This window comes from Acomys minous, assembly GCF_964271855.1.
Source record: "Acomys minous genome assembly, chromosome: 15".
Classification (NCBI taxonomy): Eukaryota; Metazoa; Chordata; class Mammalia; order Rodentia; family Muridae; genus Acomys; species Acomys minous.
In genome coordinates, this window is record NC_140497.1 from 100,939,814 (window position 1) to 100,961,777 (window position 21,964).

Genomic DNA, 21,964 nt, shown 5'->3' on the forward strand with positions numbered 1-21,964 from the left:
GAGGATCCTGCACACGGGCTGGACTCTGTGGTCAGGGCCAAAGGAGTCCATGGTCCCCAGGGGCTGTTCCCGGCTGTAGGCCTACCTGCCTGGGCCTGCTCTGACCCGGGAGCACCTCATTAACCTCAAATGGGCATCAGTGGCCATCTCTACCCACCATTGCGTGCCCGGCCTGAGCACCCCACAGCACTTCCTGTGCCCCGCCTCTGGTGGCCTCCCCCTTTCAGACACAGCTGCCACCCTCAGGCCTCCATGTGATTCCAACTACCTTCCCAAACTGCCTTTGCTGTCACTGGTGCATTACCTGGGGCGGAGCAGGCTGCTCCCTGTGCAGACTCTTGGTCCCCGGCACCCCAACGGGTTGCACCACCCGCGTGTCCCGTCTGGCATGTGGGATAACACGTGCATACATCTGAACCCAGGTCTCCTAGAGGCCTCATCCTGGGGGAAGGGGGTGCTCGGGCTCCCGCCACGGGTCCCACAAGGTCCCTCCACTGCTCTGACCTCGAGCACTGTTGAAATAGACTTTTTATTGCATTTCTGCCGTTTTACAAAAATATGACAAAATAAATTAAAAACAAATAAATAACCGCCCATCCTGTGTACTTTTCTGTACTGTGGGGGGATCCGCTCGTGGCCCCCATCCTGGTCGAGGGAACGGCAGGAGCGCAGCGGGGCTAGTGGCGGGCTGCGGGCCAGCAGGCGGGCTGCGCGGGGCGCGCGGGGGCGTCCGCAGGGCCGGGGACGCGGGGCGGGTTGTCGCCGCAGCCCCAAGGCGCGTCCCAGCGCCAGCAGCCGGCGGGCGGCGAGGCGAGCCCTGCGGAGGGAGAGCGCGGTTCGCGGGGCCCCACGGCGCCCACGGCCCTCGCGACGCGCGCCCGGGTTAAGGCCTGTGACCTGTGTCCTCCGGCCGGGGCTCCGACTCGGCGGCCGCGGGCTCGTCCCCGGCGCTCCTGTGCGCGCGCGCGCCGCCCCCGGGGGCCCCGTTGGCCGCGGGCTCGCGCGCCGCGAAGGCGAACAGCTTCCCGGGCCTCGGCGGGGACGGGCCGCGCTCCGGCGCCTTGAGGAAGCGCAGGCTGAGGAAGGCGGGCAGGCGCGTGTCCGCGGGCGAGCGCGGCGGGGGCGCGCACCCGGTGGGCGCGGGCGGCCGGGCCTGCAGCGGGATGATCTGCTTCAGCCGCAGCACCGGGCCGGGCGGCAGCAGCGCTCCGGGCCGCCGGGGCCGCTCGCCGCCCTTGGCCTTGGCCGCGCCGCGCTCCGCCGCGGGGTCGGGGCCCGGGGCCTCCGCGCGAGCCTCCTCGCGGCCGCCCGCGTCGCGCTCCCGCCGCGCCTGCTGCTCCGCATGCCGCTGCCGCTCCTCCTCCTCGCGCCGTCGCCGCTGCTGCTGCTGGAAGCGCTGCTGCGCCTGCCGCTCGTGCCGCTGCAGGGAGGAGACACGCAGGCTGAGCGCCCGCCGCGGCCCGGACCTGCCCTGGGCCCCGAACCCCTGCCCTGGCCACCCGGTGCTGGAAGAACCCGGAGAAGCCAAAGAAACGCTGAGCCCGCTGCTCAGAGGGCACGGCATGTGGGCATTCCAGCCTTTTCAAAAGAATTGCCTTCCCCTTTCCCCTTGCTTTGTGCTTTTGAGACAAGGCTTCACTGTGCAGCTCGAATTCAGAATCTTCGCGCCTCACCTACCCCAGTGCTGGGATCACGGGCACGAGCCCTTCAATATAAAGTCATTAAAACTCAGTTTGGAACTGAGGAGGCCCACTGAGGGAGTGGGGCGTGGCTCCGGTAGAGTGACGCTCTAGAATCCTGGCTCCTGGTTGGCACACTGGCCTAGAAGGCGCGGCTCCTTGGCCCTTTGTGCCACCGTTTGCAGAGCAGTTTGGAGAGACAGACTGGCAAGCCGAAGAATGGACCTTCCTGAGAGCTTGTGCCATCAAATTCTAGACAGCACCTATGGCGCGAGCACAAGCTAGTCACCCCTTAGGACCCACAAGTGTGGCACAGCGGAGGCTCTGGTCTCTTCTGCAGCGGCACCCTGCTTTCTATATGCTCACACCCTCCTGTGGACCCAGATGGGCCCGGAGAGACTGCTCAGTGGTTAAGAGCGCTGCTCTTGCAGAGGACCCCAGTTCATTTGCCAGCACCCACAAGCCGGCTCACAACTTCACTTCTGAGGATCAGACGCCCTCTACTGGACTTCGCGGGCACTGCATGCACATACGCACATGGCAGGCAAAACATAATACATAAAATAAGATAAATTAATCTAAAGAAGGAAGTCCTTGGACGAACCTCTGGGGAGTGCCGCTCACAGGTAGCAGTCCCAAACCCGGCTGTACACAAGATCCACGAACAGCATACATAAAGAAGTAAAAGCAACAAACCCCGCCCCCAACCCAACCCACCAAAAATAAAGAAGCCAAAGCAAGTGTGGTGGTATATGCCTGTCCTCGGAAAGCTGAGGCAGGTATTCCAGATGTGAGGCCACGATGGGCTACGTAGAAGTATAGTGCCTTCTCCAAATGCAGAAGAAAACACAGCCGGTCTGTACTAGAGACACATTTGGCTTCGGAGGTTTTTTGTTTGTTTGTTTGTTTTGTTTTGTTTTGTTTTGTTTTGTTTGGAGAGGGCACAGCCTGGCCCTGAACTCCCTATGTAACTGAGGATGGCCTTGAACTCCTGACCCGCCTGCCCCTGCCCTCACCTCCTTGGGCCTGAGATGATAGCCATGCCCCAGCACACGCTAAGCACACCACTGAGGTTTCTGAATACTTTGTCCGCGTTGGTGGAATCTTGGGGGGCGGGGTCTGAGCTGGCCCCTGTGCAGCTGGCCGGGTTTCTCAAAGGCCTTAGCCTTGATGTTACTCTCCTCCCCCCCCCCCTCCTCCGGCCGAACCGCATCACCCTGACCCCAGCTCCATACCTTGAAGGCTTCCCGTCGCTGGTACTCCAGTTTGGCCATCTCCTCGGCCACCCAGCCCGGGATGTCAGGGATGGCTGCGTGGATGAGGTACTTGACTAACAGAGCCAAGTGCTGTGGGGGGACGCACGAGAGGGGGCGTGCAGGCTCAGTGATGCCTGGCCTCTCCACCCAGCCCCCCCCCACCGTTCCCGGCCCCCGGGGGACCCCAGCCCCACCTCTAGCACCACCACAGACACGATGGCTGCCTCTGGGCTCAGCCAGGGGAACAGGCGCTGCAGCTGGCCACACTGGCCGATGAGGTAGCAGTTCACCAGGATGGCCAGCACGCCCATCGCCTCCATGACCTTCTGCAGGGGAGACAGGAGGCTCAGAGAGACAGGCCCAGCCAGGGACCAGCATGCCCCTGCCATCCCCTCTGGGTCTCCCTGGCTGGCCCACCTGCCACTGGCCAATGCTCTCCACACGCTGGCCGAAGGGCCGCTGTAGGCCGGTGCATAGCTTGAAGGCATCGCTTCGGATCTCAATCAGGTTGTTGACGAGGGCGCACAGGGCGGCCAGTGGGAAGGCAGAGGAGAAGAGAACCACATAGCCGAACTGCACAAACATCTCTTGGTAGTCCTGGAACGTGTCCTGAGGACAGGGGCTCCCGTGAGGGGTGGCCCTGCCCCCTCAATTCATCCCCGTCTTCAGACTCACCCTGCACAGGGTCGAGGGCCACTGGCTTCTGGCTGAGCTCTCACTCTCACACTCACACAGCGGTCCCACTTTCACCGCGACCACTCCATTTGCAGACCGTGAGCCTGCCTCCACCATCACACGCGCTCCTGACTGTGTGCTTGTTTTGGCTGGTTTGTTCCTTTGCTCGGTTTTCACAGGTGCAAGTGTGTAAGCAGGGTGCGAGCTTGTGTGGAGGCCAGAGGTTAGCTGCTGGTGTCGTTCCCCCAGCACTGTCCACTTTGTCTTTCGGAATGGGGGTTCACTGCACGTGTGTGGGCACCAGACTTTTGGCTGTATGTTCTCTCGTTGAGCCACGGGAGCCCCCTGGGTTGAACTGAGGCTGTCAGACTCGGTGACAGGTGGCTTTATCCATTTAGCTAGCTCGCTAGCCCGCTTGCTTTTTCTTTTCTTTTTACTTTTCTAAAGTTTGTTTTATTTATGTATGTGTGCATTCCTGTGTGTTTGTATGTGTGTGATCGAGCACTCAGAGGCTGCTAGGCGGGAGTGCTGGATCCATTGGAGTTGGAGACTTTTGTGAGTGGCCGATGTGGGTGCTAAGGATCTGGCGTCCGATTTTCTGATAGCCTGGTGAGCGTCTTCACCTGGCGAGCCAGCGCTCCAATACCATTGATTTATTTTTTGCCTTTCAGAGACAGAAACTCTCTGTGTAGCCCTGGCTCTCTTGGAACTCACTCTGTAGCCCAGGTTGGCCTCTGCCTCCTGAGTGTTGCGATTAAAGATGTGCATCAGCACCGCCTGGTCTCCTGTTTCTTTTTTTTTTTTTCTTTCTCTCGAGATAGGGTTTCTCTATGTTATCTTGGCCATCCTGGACTCGCTTTGTAGACCAGGCTGGCCTTGAACTCATAGCAATCCACCTTCCTCTGCCTCTCGAGTGCTGGGATTAAAGGCCTGTGCCACCGCAGCCGGCTTCCTGTTTTTCCTTTTTAAGAGCAGGGTTTTCTGTAGCTCAGGCTTGCCCAGAATTTACTATATAGCCGAGGATGGCCTTGACCTTCTGATCGCTCTGCCTCCACCTCCCAGTGGTGGCTGAAATGACCCGCATGCTCCACCGTGCCGAGATGACTCTGCCTGAGATGGAAGCCAGGACTTCGTGCGTGCTAGACACTACCAGCTGAACTACACTCACGGTACCAACTAAACCATCGCCACAGCCCTATTTGATTCTCTCTCGAGCGTCATGTTGACCAGGCTGGGTTCCAACTCCCAATCTCCCAGCCTCCACCTCCAGGTGTCAGCATGGCTGCGGGCTCCGCCCCTCTCACCTCATACTTCTTCATGCAGCTCTCCAGCTCTGCCTGGGTGAGCTGCGGCGAATGCTCCTCCTCTGGCGGGTCGATCCACGAGGCCCTGTTGTGTCTCTTCTGTTTCCCAGTATCATCGCCGGAGCCAGTGTCCGGGTCTCGGCCTCCATCAGGCCCCTGGTCGCGGCCCTCGCCGCCCGCCCGACGGAGCAAGACAGTCGGGGGCTCGGAGCCGGGGCTACCCGGAGGCCCCTCTGGCTCATCGTCTTCCTCGGCCAGCGTAAACACGCCAGGCTCCAGCCCCTTCTCCACCATGGTGGGGCTCCCCTCCTCCAGAAGGCCATCGGGGCCCGGGCCTGGCCTGCGCCTCCCTGCGCCCCGCTCTGCAAAGCTGACCTTCTTGAGGCGCAGCCCGCAGTCCAAGAGGCCTCCTTCTTCGCCCTCGTCCTCGTCGTCCTCGTCATCCTCGTCATCTTCCTCGAACTCCTCCTCCTTGCCACCCCGAGGCCCTTCTGGAACCTCCCCGCCTTCCCCAGCTGGCCTCTGCTCCACAGCAGCCTCTTCCTCCTCCTCAGGCGCCCCGCAGCCTCCGCCCAGACACCTGCGGCTCCCCGCTCCGCCCTCATCAGCCTGGGCTTCCAGGTGCCGTCGTGGGTCCGGGCGCAAAGGGTTCAGCAGGCCCAGCAGGGCTCGAGCCAGCTCCCCGATGGCGCGCAGGCCCAGCTCCCCACGACCCAGCCTGCGGTACAGATGTGGCTGCAGCACCTCGCGTACGTTCTGCAGCAGCTGGCGAGTGATGAGCAGAGTGGCCAGCATCTGCGGGCGGAAAGAGGCCGCGTGGGGCGGACGGGGCTGGGCACCCCAGGCTCACATCCCGCAGACGCACATGCCCTTCCCGGTGCCTCCTGCCGCCCCTAGACAAGCCTGGACTCGAGGCCCCAATGCAACTGCCACACGAGGTTGTGCAATGCACAACACAGACAAGCTGCGGACGGGCCAGAATTCTCAGAGCATCTATCTCCACCCTGCGCAGGCACTGCCCAGTGCCCTGGGCGCCTCGGTGGGTCTTCTACAGCCTGGACCAGAGCCCCTTTTGCGCATGCGCCCTATGCTTGCCGTGCCCCACCCGCAGCACAGCCACGCTGCCCACACCGTGGGGAGGCTCGCCACCTGCCCGTACTTTGGCCCGGGCCGCGAGCAGGAGACCCCGGAGGGACAGGAGGAGCAGGCGGAACCGCAGGGCCGCGAGCGGGACCAGCGCCGCCCGCAACTGCCGCTCGAGGCTCTGGGTCAGGGACAGGAGTAGCAGGAGCTGTGGAGGGACCGACGGGACAGGTGGACGGACAGATGGGAAAGGGAAACGACAGGCAGAGAGAGGACGCACGGACAGACGGACAAAAAGGAGAGAAGGATGGAGGAGGGGAGGGAGGGGCTGGAGAGCCCTGGACCCCTTACACGGGTCCATCCCCAAGGGGCCAGGGTGCTGCCCCTGGGGCGGCGGCGGATGGGCCCTCACCTCTTTCAGGCGGTCCATGTCTTTGAGGTAGAAGCCGATGTAGAACAGACTCAAGTACGAGTTGACAAACTGGAACTGGGAGGCAGGCGGCCGGGGGTCATCCTGCAGTCTCACCCTGCAGGTCCCCCAGCCCCCTCTCCCACCCTCCTCTCCTCTTGGCGCATGCGCGTGCTCACTCACCAAGACCACTTTGATGATAAGATGCCTCTCGTAGGCGCTCTCTAGCCGGTAATTTTCTAGGGGCCGAGGAGGTGAGTGAGGGGCCACCCTGCCCTTGCCGAAGGCTTTGGGGGATCCCCAAGATGGTGGGGGCCTCCCCTGCCAGCACATACCCATGTCGTTGAGCCACACGGCTAACTTCTTGTAGCCCTCGGCGCTCACACTGACCAGCAGGGCTAGCATGACTTTGGGCAGAAAGCGGACCAGGCGTGGCAGACCCTTCACGCTCAGGACCAGCTCCTAAAAGAGTCAGGACAAGGTGTGGGGGGATCAGCCGGGAGAAGCCGAGCCTGTTGCTCAGGGGTCACGGGAGGCAGGGCAGGGGGGAAGGGGAAGGGCGGGAGGAGGGGGTCACCTGCAGCTGGAAGCAACCAAGCATCAGTACAAAGACGCAGACAAGACAGGCCAGGCACAGTGGCAGGCTGACGAGCAGCTGGAAGAGCAGTCGCTTCCAGGGCGGGTAGTAGAATTCCTCAGCCCGAGTGATGGGGCTGATGCGACGGACGCCCTGGCAACCAGCAGAAATGACAGTGAGACCAGGGCCAATAACCCACTTCCTGACCCTAGAAGCTCAATTTCCCTCGGCCACATCTTTTTCTCTCACAAGAGACAACTCCTCGATGCTCCCTTCTCAAACCTCAAATCCACCTTCCTCCCTTCACACCGCCAGCCTCCCTCCGCCCACACACTTCTCTGATGTTGCCTAACATGGCCTAGAGACCACTGCCCCCCAACACACACAAACGCCCTCCCGCCACCCCACACCAGTCCTCTCCGTTACTGCCTCATGGAAAGTCAAGCCGCAGCCCCAGACTGACCCTGAACTGGGGCCGTGGCTCTTCCACAGCCTCCCCCGGTGAGTCTAGGGTCCCCCACTTGTAGGCTAGCTCTGCCCCCCTCCGTTTCCACTCCTCCAAGAACAGTGTTGACCAGATCACGTTGAAGAGAGCGAAGACCACACAGGAAACATCGCGGCTTGTCTGCAGGCGGCAGAGGAGAGCCAGGTCGTTGACGTAGGCAGTTTATAGAGAAAGGCCTTAGAGGTGCTGGCCCAGAGACCCCTCCCCGCAGTACCTGGTCCGACTCAGTGAATGTGTACAGCACGGAGCCAAAGACAGCAGGGTAAACCATGGCAGATGTGTAGAAGCCAAGCCAGGCAAAATACATGGCAATCTTCACCCCAAAGTACTCACAGATGTCATCTGTCAGGGGACAAGGGAGTCTGGGTCACCTCCAAGTGTCTCCTGGAACCTCAGCCCAACTCCTCAGCCACAGAGCCATACCTAAGGGCTGGTTTTCACACACGGCCTGCACCCAGGACTTCATGAGACGATTCAGGATACGCTGCTCGTGGACCGGAAACACCTGCTGTATGATGCCTCGTGCAGCCAGTTCCGGAACTGCAGGAGCGGGAGTAAGAGTGACCCCTGCCCCCTGCACCATATGACCAGCATGGGCAACCAACCTTGGCTAAAACCAAAGTCATCGGGTTTTTTGTTTTTGTTTTTGTTTTTTTTCCTGCTCTTAAGGCCATAGCAAGCTGAGAATATGGCTCGGTTGGTAAAGTGTGAAGCCCAGGATTCCATGCCCCGTATGCCATAAGCTGAGTGTGACAGGTAGCCCACTCACTCCGGAGATGAATTTGAGAAGGGCAGGGATGGCCAGAAGTCTATGAGCTAACAGACTGGGGCTGGAAGAGCACAGCCATGTCCCCACCGTGCCCACCAAGGGTATTTTAGAATCTAATGCCCATTTCTGGGCCTGAATGTCTAAGAAATGACGCAGGCTGGTGTCAAAAAGTGAACTTGGGAGAACTGGTTTCCGAGTGGGCCTCACCACCCAGTCCCTGGGTGCTGTCCGTGGTCCTGCCCGCACCTTCCCGGAGCGTCGGTGGCAACGCCTCCCCTGGACCGCCTCCCCCTAGGATTGCACCAGGTGCCCGGCAGGAGCCACACCCTCTTTCCTAGCCTCTGATTGGTTACTTCAAGCCCCGCCCTCTTGCCCCTAACAGACACGCCCATCTCTCTGCAGGTGATTGGACAGCGGGTTTGCACTGCTCACTGATTGGCTGGTCCTCCAAGAAGCGCACGTTGTGTAGGGCCTCCCCCTGCTTGGCCCGTAGGTTCTGCAACCAGAAACGGATGATGCTCTGCCGCTCCTGTGGAAAGACTGGTGTGAGCTCGGCACGAAGGCAGAAGGCGCAGGGACAGGGGCGCACGGCGGTCACCTGCGATGTGAGGAAGCGCAGCTCGCTCTCCACGTTCTCGTAGATGAAGTCCTCTTCGCAGGAGAAGCTGCGGGTACCCCCTCCGAACTCGGCCTTCACGGCCTTGCGCAGACCCAGCTCATCCGCCCCCCGGAGCAGGCTGCGGGTGGGACAGGGCAGAGTGGGCTCAGCGTGGCACCTCAGCTCACCAAGCTAAGGACGATGCGAGAGCCACATCTTGGGACAAACGAATGGTCACCACGGCCGGCCCTCAGAGGGGCAGGGAACAGGGTGACAGAGGCAAAGGGATGCGGAGGCAGGGGACTCGCCTCTCGTATGTGGCGGTGACGAAGAAGGCATAGGCACGCGTGTGGCGGTGGTGGCGAACTTGCACGATCAGCTCCGGAATGCCCACCCGGATGTGATTCAGCAGCCACAGCAGCGTGTGGTCATCAGTGGTGTCTGCCGAGGGGCACAGGGGCCAATGGGTCTCGCCTCAAGGGTGCCCACTGGGGCCCCCTCCAACATTTCGGCTGAGGCTGGCAAAGGCTGCATCTGGGCCCAGAGCAGGCAGGTGTGAATACCTGGGAAGGTCATCAGCACGTCGCAGTCCTCGGTGGGCACCGTCTTCATCCATGCCTTGTGGGACACCAGGTAGCGGCCAGCCTGCAGTAGCCTCTTCCCGAAGAGTTTATCTACGGGGCAGCACAGAAAGCTGGAGTGAGATCAGGCCCCATCCGGGGACTGACTCAGCTCTCATCAGAGCTCTCCAGGGCTGGGCACCCTCAGCCTAGGCTTGCTCGGCGGTCTCCACCTCCCCTGCACCAGCCAGGCCCTTCCCCCAAGATTCCGCCATCGGAATCTTTACTCATGGTTGAGGCCCCGCTCCGCCTCCCAAACCACAATCCTGAGCCCACAAGCAGCGTTGGGCGCTTCTTGGTATGACAGCGCAGCGCGTGTCCTTAAAGCAGCCACACGAACAGAGTGCAGTCCTTACTCCCATTTCACAGGTCATCAGACTGAGGCTCAGAGACATACCCACGAGCTCAAGGTCACCCAGCCAAGGAGGGATTCGAACCCAAAACCATGGGAGTCCATACCGCCCTGCTTCCCTGTGCTGGGTGGGAGTCTCCAGATGGCCGGGCTCACACCAGCCAGGTTGGGGCCATCAGAGGGGCGTGTCCACGTCCCTGCACCGGGGACCCCCAGATGCAGACGCAGCACCCCAACCTCCCGCTCTGCGCCGCAGCCGCAGAGCCACAAGGAGCGGCCTCGGGGCCACTCGCCAGGCTCAGGACGTGTGACCGCGATTGGCGACCCTCACCCCCACCCCCCCGCATTCCCCAGGCGCACGCCGAGCACCACCCCGGTGCCACCCGCAGCTCACGTACCCAGGACTCCAGACGCAGGCGCCGCAGGTTCGCCCTCGGGAGGGGGCCTCTTGCCCCGCTCCCCCTCCAGGGTCGCGCCCCCGGCGCCCGAGGCCGCCTCGGCCATGGCGAGGACAGGGCAAGTCAGGGGCTGAGGGACGCCCGGGCGCCGGGGGGCCGCGGGCTCATGGGGACCGGAGTGGCACCACCGAGCGCGCGAGAGGAGGAGACAAAGGCCTCGCTCGCCCGCCCGCGCCGCCAGCCGTCCCTGCGCTCCAATTGCTTGTCGTCGCCGCCCGAGCCAAACCTCGATTCTTCTCTCCAGCCTGGCGCGTCACTCTCGGTCCCTCAGTCCCTCCCGCCCGCCTGGTCTCCGCTTCCCGTCCCCGCCCGCGTTGTTTCCTGCGCTCCCTTCTCACCCGCCCCCCTTGGCTCTGCCGTGCTTGTTCCCGCCCGCGCTGAGAAGGTGCCTCCTCCTCCTCCTCCTCCTCCACCCTCAGCCCTTCAGCCTCCGTCTATCCACCTGCGAAGCACAGAGTTCGCGCGGGGTGGAATCTGAGCTGGGGGTAGCGGGGAGGGAGGACCTGGCCGGGTGACATTCCCGAGAACTACACCTCAACTCCCCCAACAGGAATGCGAGTAACCACAGCCGGTCCTTCCGGCCCCAGGGCCTTTGCACTCGCGGCTCAGCAGCCTAAAGCAAGCTTCCCGCCCTCTGCACCCACGTAACCCTTACTGTCGTTACACTGCAGCCTCCATAAAGGGATAAGGACACACGTGCCAAGCGTGCCAAATAAACACAGTCCTGAGCCCGTAAAACTGCTCAGGGCATAGGCGCCAAGTGATTCATCCACAGGGTGGAGAGAGTTGCTCGGGCCCCTCACCAGTGCACGCGGCAGGCGCCAACACACACACACACACACACACACACACACACACACACACACACGGATAAAATAGCACAGCTAAGGGCCGCAGAGACCGGCCTGGCCTGTGCAAGGCTTTGGAATCAGTCCCCAGTGCAAAGGATGGGGCCCCGCAGGTGTGAGCCGCCCGGAGCTCCCAGCCTTGCACCAAGCAGACGGAAAGATCCGGATTCCAAAGCGATCCTCGACTACAGAGCAAGTTCATGCCACCCTGAGCTAATCGAGACCTCGTGTCAAGAAAGGGTGGGCGGAGCGGGTGGCCCCGCGGTTCCAAGGCCTTGCAGCAATTCCCGAAGACAAGGGTTCGGTTCCCGCACCCACTCCTGCCTGTGACTTCAGCTCCTAGGGGTGCGACAACCTCTTCAGGCCTCTGAATACGCCAGACACAGAGCGTACACACCATAAATAAAAATAAAAAATGGATCTCAAAGAATATGCCCGCTAGGCCCGGCGGTGGTGGTGCACACCTTTAATCCCAACACTCGGGAGGCAGAGGCAGATGGATCGCTGTGAGTTCAAAGCCAGCCTGGTCTACAGAGCGAGTCCAGGACAGCAAAGGCTACACTGGGAACCCCTGTCTTGAAAAAACAAAAAACAAAGTACACGCCCACTAAATTAAATGTGCCTTTCAGACAGGCAGACTGTTAAGTATGTTCTAACTCCTACGCGGGACACATCATGACACCCCGCTCGGCTGAAACTCGCAGTGTGAGGTTACCTTGGGTGGGGATTGACCCTGGCAAATTCCAGCTTGCTGCGAAACGCCGGACTGCGAAGCTAAGCCTCTGATCCCCCGACTTTTAAAAACTGTGTTTGTTCTAGGGGGCACGAGTGCCGTGGCGAGTGAGTGGAGGTCAGAGAACGTGAGGAAACTGATGCTCTCCTTCCTCCACGTGGGTCAGGGGGATTGAACTCATGTGCGTTGCAACCCACAGCCCAGGTCCCCCCGACTTCTCACAGTCCTGAGTGGCCCACGGTGAGGGGCTGTGAGCCCAGGCTAGGCAGGGGCCCAGTTTGCTTCTCGGTGACCAGGATGTAATGGGCACTGGCTATTTGTAAGCTTGACAAGATGGAGCCACGAGGGATGGACAGCGTCACTGTTCCTGTTCCACTGACTGAGAAAGTAGGGCAGCCGGGGACCTGAGGGGTTTGCGACTGCAGCCTGCGGGGCAGCTAACGAGCGCCCGCCCGCGCGGACCAGAACCAGAGAATCGGCGGTGGAAGGCCCCGCCCGCCCGGAGCCTGGAACTCGAGCCTCCGCCTTCACCCCGCGAATCAGCGCTGTCCCGGGTTAACCCGACGGTAACCCGAGGCCCCGGGGAGCCTCCAGCACACGGCGGACCCGCGGGTACCCGGGGGTCCCCCCGAGAGGGCGGGCGGGAAGCCAGGGCTGGGCTGCAGCCGCCTGGAGGAGGGACGAGGGCTGGGATGGCGCTTGGCTACCGATGCTCGCTCATGACAAAGCTGCGGCGGCGGGGGTGGCACAAGAGAGACCCAAGAACGGCCAGGAGGAAACTTCCCAGAAGTTTGGACCAGTTCTTCCCTGGTCTAGGGCGTGGCTTTCCCCGGAACTTATCCTCTGCAGCCTTTAAGATGCTTTGAACTTCCGGTCTCTGCGGAGGCGCTCAGTCTCGCAGTCTTTCTGTCTCTGTCTGCTATCTATCTATTATTATCTATCTATCTATCTATTTATTATTATTATTATTATTATTATTATTATTATTATCATTATCTATCTAATCTATCTATTATCTATCTATCTACCTCTGTCCGTCTCTCTGTCGCACGTACAGGAGTCAGAAGTCAACTTGTACAAAAGTCGAGGGCTCCTTTATTAAGCGGGTCCCGGGGATCGAACTCTGGACGTCAGGTTTGGCGGCAAGCGCCTTTACCGGCTGACTGCCCTTCCGTGGAAGCACACACATAGCTTCTTGGCTCTTCTCAAGCCACGGAACGGACACGTGGGGGAGCGAGACGCGAGCCTCCGCTGCGACACAGCCTGCAGCCTCTTCCACTGTCGCCTCGGATCCCTGCCGCCCCTAGGAACCGAAAACTTCGGTCTCATTTCCGCGGGGGACACTCTCGCGACGCACACGCCCGTACTGGGCCCTACTTCGTTTCTCTGGCGTCAGCCAATAAAAATACCAAAGTCTATAAATGTAGGGTGGGACTTCCTGTAGGCAACCCAATGGTAGTTGAGAGTCCCTGAGCGCACTGCCAGTCACCTCCGCGAGGGGGCGGGACTTCCATACAGAACTTGAAGCCGCGCAGGAAGGTCGGGCAAGGTGCTTGCTGATTCGAAATCCATGTGGCGAGGGCTTAGCGCCCTGGCGACCCTGGCGGCGCGGACGCCCGGCAGGTGGGTGTGACGGGCAGCTGTCATGGCGCGGGGCGCTGCTCTGAGCCCCAGACCTGAGGCCCCAGGGCCCCTTCCTCCGCCCAGAGCTGCGCGTCCTTCCCTGGCCGTCGCCTGGCCGCAGCCCGCACACCTGGGCACGCCCGGGACGACCGTCCCCGCGTCCTGGACGCGCTTACTCCGTTCCTCTCGGGTCCCCAGGCTGTGCGCACGCCGGAGCAACGGCGCAGGGTCCTTGGCCCCCGGGAGCACCATCTTCGCGCTCAGCTCCGGCCAGGGCCGCTGTGCCATCGCCGTGATCCGCACCAGCGGCCCGGCCAGCGGCCTCGCGCTCCGCAGCCTCACGGCGCCCCGGGAGCCGCCTCCGGCCCGCAGCGCCTGCCTGCGCCTTCTCCGGCACCCGCGCTCTCGGGAGCCGCTGGACCGCGCGCTCGTCCTCTGGTTCCCAGGTGAGGGGGCCCCGATCCAGGATCCCACAGGGCTCGAATCCTGCTATCAAGCCCACCCCCCCGCCCCCCGAGAGTCAGCCTGGGGCGTGCCCATCGCCTGACTCTCCTCTCTGCCATGCAAGGCCCCCAGAGTTTCACCGGAGAGGATTGCATGGAGCTGCACGTTCACGGAGGCCCTGCGGTGGTCAGCGGTGTCCTGCAGGCCTTGGGTGAGGCTCCGGTGGGTGACACTCTTTCCGAAAAGACTGAAAGGTCTTGGGTGTCGTCTGCCCGGAGGTCTAGTGAGCTTGCTTGGGGGTTCTTAGCAGGAGCAGGGGGACCCTAAGTCAGTTGTGTCATCTCAAAACTCACCCGGAGGCTGTTGGCTGCCATTGGATAAGGGTCAAGGAGCTTACTTAGGTCATGTGGTGCTTTCCTTCAGGTAGTGTGCCGGGACTGCGGCCAGCTGAGGCCGGGGAGTTCACCAGGAGGGCTTTTGCACACGGAAAGCTGAGCCTGACTGAGGTGGAGGGGCTGGCGGACCTGATCCACGCGGAAACTGAGGCCCAGCGGCGCCAGGCCCTGAGGCAGCTGGATGGGGAACTGGGCCAACTGTGCCGGGGCTGGGCGAAGACCCTCACCAAGGCAAGAGCTGCCTGCTCTCCCACCCGTGCGTTCTTTAAAGAAAGCTCTAGGCCTCTGAACTGCCAGCGTGGTCGCTTGGGTCAAGCTGGAGCTAGGACTTAGAGAGGACCCCGAGCTCCCAGAAGCACCCCTGATACCCGCCCCCCTCCTTCCCAGGCCCTGGCCCACGTGGAGGCCTATATAGACTTCGGAGAGGATGACAGTTTGGAAGAGGGCGTGTTGGAGCAGGGTATGTCTGCTCTGGGGGTGGGGGGCGGCTGAGGTGCCAGCCCCCCCTGACACCTTCCCGGTTCCTCTCACAGCCGACAGAGATGTCCGAGCCCTTGAGGCGGCCTTGAGTTCCCACCTACAGGATGCCAGGCGTGGGCAGAGGCTCCGCTCAGGGGCGCATGTTGTCGTCACTGGACCCCCCAATGCGGGCAAGAGCAGTCTGGTGAATCTTCTCAGTATGTGGGGGTTGGGGCACGCATAGTGCGGGGTTCCTGGGCAGGGGTGCAGTCTGAAAATGGGAGGTCTTACCCCCCCCCACACACTATCCTTCATCACACTCTCCCTACCCTTCAGGCCGGAAACCTGTGTCCATCGTGTCCCCAGAGCCGGGGACCACCCGTGATGTGCTGGAGACTCCCGTGGACCTGGCTGGCTTCCCTGCCTTGCTGAGTGACACCGCTGGGCTGCGGGAAGGCGTGGGCGCGGTCGAGCAGGAGGGTGTGCGCAGGGCCCGCCAGAGGTGGGTGCAGGGCTGGGGACGAGGCGACTGGAGGCCTTTTTTCTCCCTGTTGAGTCTATTTCTTTACTCCCGAGAAACAAAAGGTTTTGAGCTCCCTTGAATTTAGGGAAAGGGGGGCCTTGGGAATTTGAGGTGCAAGCTTGGTCTACTCCCTTACTCTCCTCCCCCTCGGGCCAGCTCGCCATCAGCTCCGCCTTGTGAACTACAGACAACTCTTTTTCTTTATTTTTTTAAGATTTATTTATTATTATGTATACAGTGCTCTGCCTGCACGTACACCTGCAGGCCAGAAGAGGGCATCACATTATAGATGGTTGTGAGCCCTCATGTGGTTGCCGGGAATTGAACTCAGGACCTCTGGAAGAGCAGTCAGTGCTCTTAACCTCTGAGCCATGTCTCCAGCCCCCTGGACAACTCTTTTTCACCTAAAGCCCTCTGCTCTACCAGGCTCAAAGCTCTTCCCCTGGCCACGCCCCCAACCTTTCTGCCACGCCCTTCCTTCCACCTGAGCCATGCCCCTCCCCCCCCTCCCCGCAGTCTCCCCCACCATCCCATCCCTGTGAGCTGTGAGCGCTCTGCCCACCCCGATCCTGCCAAATCAGGCCCCGGACTGACCTGCCAGATCCCTGAGCCACCTGCTCTGCCCTGGCTTTTGCTCTGGGCCGCGCCCTGCATTGTCTGTCCCACCCTCGGCTCAGCATCCACAGTGCCTCCCTAGGCCCCACGACCTCCTTCCTCCCCAGGCTGGAGCAAGCTGACATCATCTTGGGAGTGCTGGATGCCTCCGACCTGGGCTCCCCGTCCAGCTGCAGCTTCCTGGACACTGTGGTGGCCCCACTGGCAGCGCAAAGCCACAACAGCGGAGGGCAGCGCCTCTTGCTGCTGCTCAACAAATCCGACCTGCTGCCCACTAACGCCAGCCAGGCTATGGACCCCGCCCTACCTCCACACCAGCTGCTGTCCTGTCGCACCGGAGCCGGGCTAGACAGCCTCCTGCAGGCCCTGAGGACCGAGCTGGCTGCGGTGTGAGTCCCCTTGGCCACCTGCAGCCTCCCCAACCCACGTTCATGTGCGGGCAGCTGCTGGCTTTGGGCTCAGTCGGGCCTGTCCCTCAGCCTCAGTCTCTCTCTCTCTGCAAAAGGGGTTCAGAAGGTGTCTGCACAGGCCGAGTGAGACACCGGGTCTTGTCTCCGGCAGGTGTGGGGACCCATCCACAGGACCTCCGCTCCTGACCCGGGCTAGGCACCATCACCATCTCCAGCGCTGCCTAGATGCCCTGGGCCACTTCCAGCTGGCCACAGACCTGGCTCTGGCGGCTGAGGCCCTGCGCCAGGCTCGCAGACACCTGAGCCACCTCATAGGTGGAGGGGGCACCGAGGAGATCCTGGACCTCATCTTCCAGGACTTCTGTGTGGGCAAGTGACGGCCAGAGCCTGGGACTCAGCCTCAGACTTCCCACAAGGTCCTGTTCCAAGATGGCGGAGCCCGAAGAGGGCAGGAGAGAGCTCTGGGGGGCTGTTCCCTCCACAGTGAGGAGAGAGACTGGGCGGGGACCCCAGGACTACTACTTCCCATCCGCACGCCAGCCCCCATGTTGGGGGTCAGGCCTACATCACCATGCCAAGTGTTTCTTTGTATGAAACCAGTGAGTGCTGGGTGCTGAGCCACACCCCTGTCTTAACAGGGGGTTGGTGTTGGCTTGGGTTTGTTTGTTTGTTTGTTTGTTTGTTTGTTTGTTTTTGAGATGGGGTTTCTCTGTGTAGCCCTGACTCTCCTGGAACTTACTCGGAAGACCAGGCTGGCCTCGAACTCACAGAGATCCACCTGCCTCAGCCTCCCAAGTACTGGGATTAAAGGTGTGTGCCACCACCCGTGGCTCAGAGCTTTTATTTTTTAATTCCAAAGGAGCATGAGGAGTTCCAGCGTGAGGTGATCCAGAAATGTTTGTTCACGAGGATCAGTGAGCCTTACCTTCCAGAACTTTGCCTATGTGTTTCTTCTATCTATGGCATCATATATCGATCAAGTATATTTATTTATTTTTACTTCTGTAGTAAGTTTTGCTGACATTTCATGCACGTATCTAATGTGTCCTGATCATGTCCTCCGCCTTATCTCTGTCCCCACCCCTGCTCCTGCTAATTTTCTCAACTGTCATGTCTTTTTTTTTTTCTGACCGATAGTTACACCATTAAAGAAAATGACCTCTCATGCCCCATCCACCTTCCTGTGCCCATCCCTACCCCCACCTGTTGGCTCTGTTTTTTTTTAAAGAAAGATTTTATTTATTTATTTATTGTATATGAGTGCTCTATTTTGCATGTACACCTGTTATGCCAGAAGAGGGCGTCAGATCACATCACAGATGGTTGTGAGCCACCATGTGGTTGCCAGGAATTGAACTCAGGACCTCTGAAAGAGCAGACAGTGCTCTTAACCGCTGAGCCATCTCTCCGGCCTGGCTCTGTTTCTTAACAATTAAACTTTATTATACAACCCAACAATCTTACACAAGAGGGGAAAAAAGGTTAAAGGGAAACGAGTGAGCCTTGCGGTATCTGTTCCACGGGACGGGTCCTTAGGCCTGCGAGTTGGTCCGGCCTGTTCACCGATCCTCTTCCCGATCCACGTGCGCTCAGGGTCCAATGGTGTGTCCAAGGGCAAAGCCCGGCAGGACTGCTTTCACCTGTGACAAAGCTTACAATCCTTCCCACACATCCCCCTTCTCTTTAAAAAAAAAATAATTAAGAACTATATACACAAATATACATATATACAGAATCATCAGGTATCAAGTACATAACCAAGTCCTTTTATGTTTGTTAACCTGGGAGAAAGTGTTTCACTATCCTACCAAAGAGAGTCCTTTCCCTTCATGAGAAACTGCAATTATCAATCTATAGATGTGTTTTTAATTCTTAGACTAAAGCTTCTAGTAACACTGTGGCTATCTAGTCTTCAATCCTATCAGAGACCCAAGAAGGAAAATCTATCTAATAAAGGAAGTGCTGGCAGGCAACTTCCAAGTTGCATAGTACAGAGAGAGCAGACTGCCTGGAAAGTCATTGAATTCTCTCCTTCATTGGGGCAATCAGTCTTCAGCCTTATTGGCCCAAAACATCCAACAAACTGCTTTTTGAAGCAGGAAATCCGACGGTCTGGTCCATCTAGTCTCTCCAAAGCTGGACAGTCAACTTTCCAGCATCACTGTTGAACATTGCAGGCAGTCAGCCTGTCACCAGCAGTAGAGATAAGAGCAGTTTCTCCGTCCAGTGACCATTCTGTCACCCACGTCTCTTGATGCCCCCATCTTCAATGATGCATACGGAGATGCGGCCAGGAGCTGATGTCTCTCTCTGTCAGGAAAGCCCTCATCATTAAATGCCATATTCTATGGATCTCTGAAGAATTTGAAGACCAACTATCTATTCTTAAAGTTATCAATCTATTCCTTTGAAGACATACAAGAAATTAAACAAGCCTGGTCTATGGCAAAGTAAGTTAGTATCTAGTAAGATTTATAGGTAACTAAATAACAACTTTTATCCCCGATCTTCCTCAATAGATTATTAATAGTTAGTTCTCATAAGACATTACCTTTTTGAATGAGTGGCACATGAGTAATACATTAAATAAACATTGAACAAAATAATCTTAAATTTCTAACATATAATATTTTGTCAACATATAACATACAATACATAAAGCAAAAAATGAATAGCAATATCCAATATAAGTTTTTATCAATGTGAAGCAAAAGTTGAATAGTCTTAAATTTCCATCAATCAAAAGTCTTAAATTTTCATCAATCTATAATACCAATGTAAGATTTTTGAAGATAGTAGATTCAATAATCTACCTTTTATTCTATAAACCTATATCCTCCCTTCCTTCCCCCCATTTTCCTTAATATTAGATAGGATAGAAAGGAGAGAAAGAAAGATAGAAGAAAGAAATCCCCAAATGAAACTTTTATTAATTGTAACTAACCCCCTTAGGCAGAAATGAGCATTGGTAACCCACCAAAAACACCCAGCCCACCTACTGGGAATGGGGGCATCATGTTCTCAAAATTACTTTATGTTGTTTAGGACAAAAATGTTTTGGGTACTCTAGAAAAATAATATATTGGCCAAGCACTGGAAAAGCTAGCTGATCTGTTTTTGTCTGGTCTTTTTGGGATCGATCCTTTTGGCTAGCCGTTTTATTGTTAATATGCATGCAATTTCTGGAGGAAACAATAGCGCCAGAGGCAGAAGTTCAATCTTCATCATTGTCCTGTTTTTTGCTCTGAAAGTAAGCACACTTTTGAAATCATTAGTTAGGTATGTTAGTACATATATAATTTTTCAGGGAAACAACAGTTGAGGCACCTTGCTCCAGGTGCCAGAGGCATGCTTTTGGGGTTAAATCACCCAGGCTGTCTGTTTAGTCTTCAGAGTTGTCCTGTTTTAAACAATACAGGGCTCTGCCTGCACATACACCAGCAGGCCAGAAGAGGGCATTAGTTCTCCAAGCTGTATAAAACAATGTCAAGCTGTAAGAACCAGGTAGCTCTTAAGATTTATTTGCTATATGGTCAGATCTAATCTTTATAAGTTTGGTTGGTAGCCATATTTTTTCACTCCCTGTGGAAACATACACATACCCATGACTCCATCTCAAGGTTTCCATTTCATACTCGGCAAATCTTTGTAGAATATTGGTTGTCCCAGCTCCTCAGTTTTTTCTATCACCCAATGTCTCTTCATCATTAACATTAAGAAGATTTAGAGTCAACAAAGCATTATTTAATCGGTCCCTGGGTGTTTTTACCCTTCCCTTTTGTTTAATAAGCATTTCTTTTAAGGTACGATTAGCTCTTTCCACAACTGCTTGTCCTGTGGGGTTGTGAGGTATACCAGTAACATGTTTTATATTATAATACATAAAGAAGTTTTTCATCTTAAGGGACACATATGCAGGAGCATTGTCAGTCTTAATTTGTGCAGGTATTCCCATAAATGCCATTATTTCCAGCAAATGAGTAATCACACAATCAGCCCTTTCAGAACTTAAGGCAGTTGCCGATTGAAAAACCTGAATATGTATCAATGGTATGATGCATATACCTCATTTTTCCAAATTCTGCAAAATGAAACACATCCATCTGCCAAATTTCATTCCTTTTGTTATCTCTAGGGTTAATTCCAGCCAGTAATGGCATTTGACTATATAAAAAACATGTAGGACACTTATTAATTATTTCTCTGGCTTGTTGCCAAGTGATAATCTTTTCTTCAACCTCTTACCATTGACATGATGTTTTTCATGAAATTCTGAGGCTTTGGATATATCACCTATCAATAATTTGTCAATCTCTTCATTTCCTTGTGCCAATGGACTTGGTAAACCTGTATGGGATCGAATATGAGTAATATACAAGGGATAATTTCTGCTTCTGATGACCTGTTGCAGTTCTATAAATAATGTAGTCAGCTCTGAGTTATCCGGAGTAAATTCAGCAATTTCTATATGCAAACCAACTCTTTCAGCATATTGAGAGTCAGTAATTATATTAAGAGATACAGGAAAATCTAACAATACCATAAGGATTGCATATAATTTTGATTTTTGAACTGATGTAAATGGGCTTTTAATCACCTTAGTCATTTAACCAGACTTAACACCAGCCATACCTGATTTATTTGCATCAGTGAAGAAGGTGGGTGCCCCTGAGATTGGTGACCTCTTTACAATGCTTGGAAGGATCCAATTAGTTCTTTTTATAAACTGTATATGTTTGCTTTTTGGGTATCTATTGTTAATGTCTCCCACATAGTTACTACAAGCTTTTTGCCAATCTTCATTAATCACCCATAATGACATAATCTCAGAATCAGGCACTACAGTTTCCGCCAGGTCCATCCTTGACAGTTGGCACAACCTTATTCTTCCCTTTGTAATCAATTCAGAAATTTTCTATATATATGTTTTCAATTTTTTGCTTTGTTTATTTGCCAGGAATATCCCTTCTATGATTCTGTCTTCCCTTTGCATAAGAAGCCCAGTAGGAGAATGTTTTGAAGGCAAAATAACCAGAATGCAACCAAGTTCAGGATCAATTCTATCCACGTATGCCTTTTGAAGTTTTTGCTCCACCAGAATTAACTCCTTTTATGCCTCAGCGGTTAGACACCTTGGACTGTTTAAATCTGAATCCCCTTGTAATGTTTGAAACAAGTTACTTAACTCATAGGTAGCTAACCCAATTGTAGGCCTTAACCAGCTAATATCTCCCAATAATTTTTGAAAGTCATTAAGAGTTTGCAATTGATCTCTATGGATCTATACCTTTTGTGGTCAAACTTCTTTTTCAGTTATTTTATAGCCTAAATAGGTAATTGAATCTCCTCTTTGTATTTTTTCCACAGCAATCTGTAATCCCTAGCATGGCAGAATTCTTTGTGCCTCCTGAAACATTTTTTTTAAACACTAGGATCAGAATCAGCTAGCAGAATACCATCCATGTAATGGTATATGATAGATTGAAGAAACTGCCTGCGAATTATTTCTAAAGGTTGTTGCACAAAATACTGGCATAAAGTTGGGCTATTCAACATTCCCTGTGGAAGTACCTTCCAATGATATCTCTTCATTGGAGAATTACTGTTCAGAGTAGGTACTGAGAAAGCA

General features: G+C 56.4%; 2 protein-coding genes across 5 annotated transcripts; one reads left to right on the top strand and one right to left on the bottom strand.

Annotated features, from left to right (window-relative positions):
* Positions 1-510: 510 nt before the first annotated feature.
* ANO8 (anoctamin 8) lies at positions 511-10,604 on the bottom strand. Of its 4 annotated transcripts, XM_084759121.1 has the most exons (19): positions 10,226-10,601; positions 9,419-9,529; positions 9,164-9,296; positions 8,856-8,994; positions 8,690-8,786; positions 7,912-8,028; positions 7,703-7,830; positions 7,447-7,608; positions 6,984-7,136; positions 6,742-6,868; positions 6,590-6,645; positions 6,410-6,484; positions 6,074-6,205; positions 4,915-5,709; positions 3,353-3,544; positions 3,130-3,261; positions 2,915-3,025; positions 898-1,420; positions 511-817 (listed from the first exon to the last, which is right to left on the bottom strand). In XM_084759121.1, the coding sequence occupies exons 1-19, from the start codon at positions 10,329-10,331 to the stop codon at positions 678-680; spliced, it is 3,429 nt and encodes a 1,142-aa protein (XP_084615247.1). In that variant the 5' UTR covers positions 10,332-10,601; the 3' UTR covers positions 511-677. The 4 variants fall into 4 exon arrangements, with proteins under 4 accessions (XP_084615247.1, XP_084615249.1, XP_084615248.1 ...); XM_084759123.1 differs by lacking the exon at positions 7,447-7,608 and having other exon boundaries at positions 10,226-10,604; XM_084759122.1 differs by lacking the exon at positions 6,074-6,205 and having other exon boundaries at positions 10,226-10,596.
* A 1,628-nt stretch (positions 10,605-12,232) lies between these two features.
* Positions 12,233-17,590, top strand: GTPBP3 (GTP binding protein 3, mitochondrial). The gene is made up of 10 exons (XM_084759177.1): positions 12,233-12,478; positions 12,924-13,489; positions 13,688-13,935; positions 14,058-14,144; positions 14,357-14,559; positions 14,716-14,788; positions 14,862-15,005; positions 15,124-15,289; positions 16,033-16,314; positions 16,487-17,590. Exons 2-10 carry the CDS (start codon positions 13,437-13,439, stop codon positions 16,710-16,712), a joined length of 1,482 nt encoding a protein of 493 aa, XP_084615303.1. The 5' UTR covers positions 12,233-12,478; positions 12,924-13,436; the 3' UTR covers positions 16,713-17,590.
* The last annotated feature ends 4,374 nt before the right edge of the window (positions 17,591-21,964 follow it).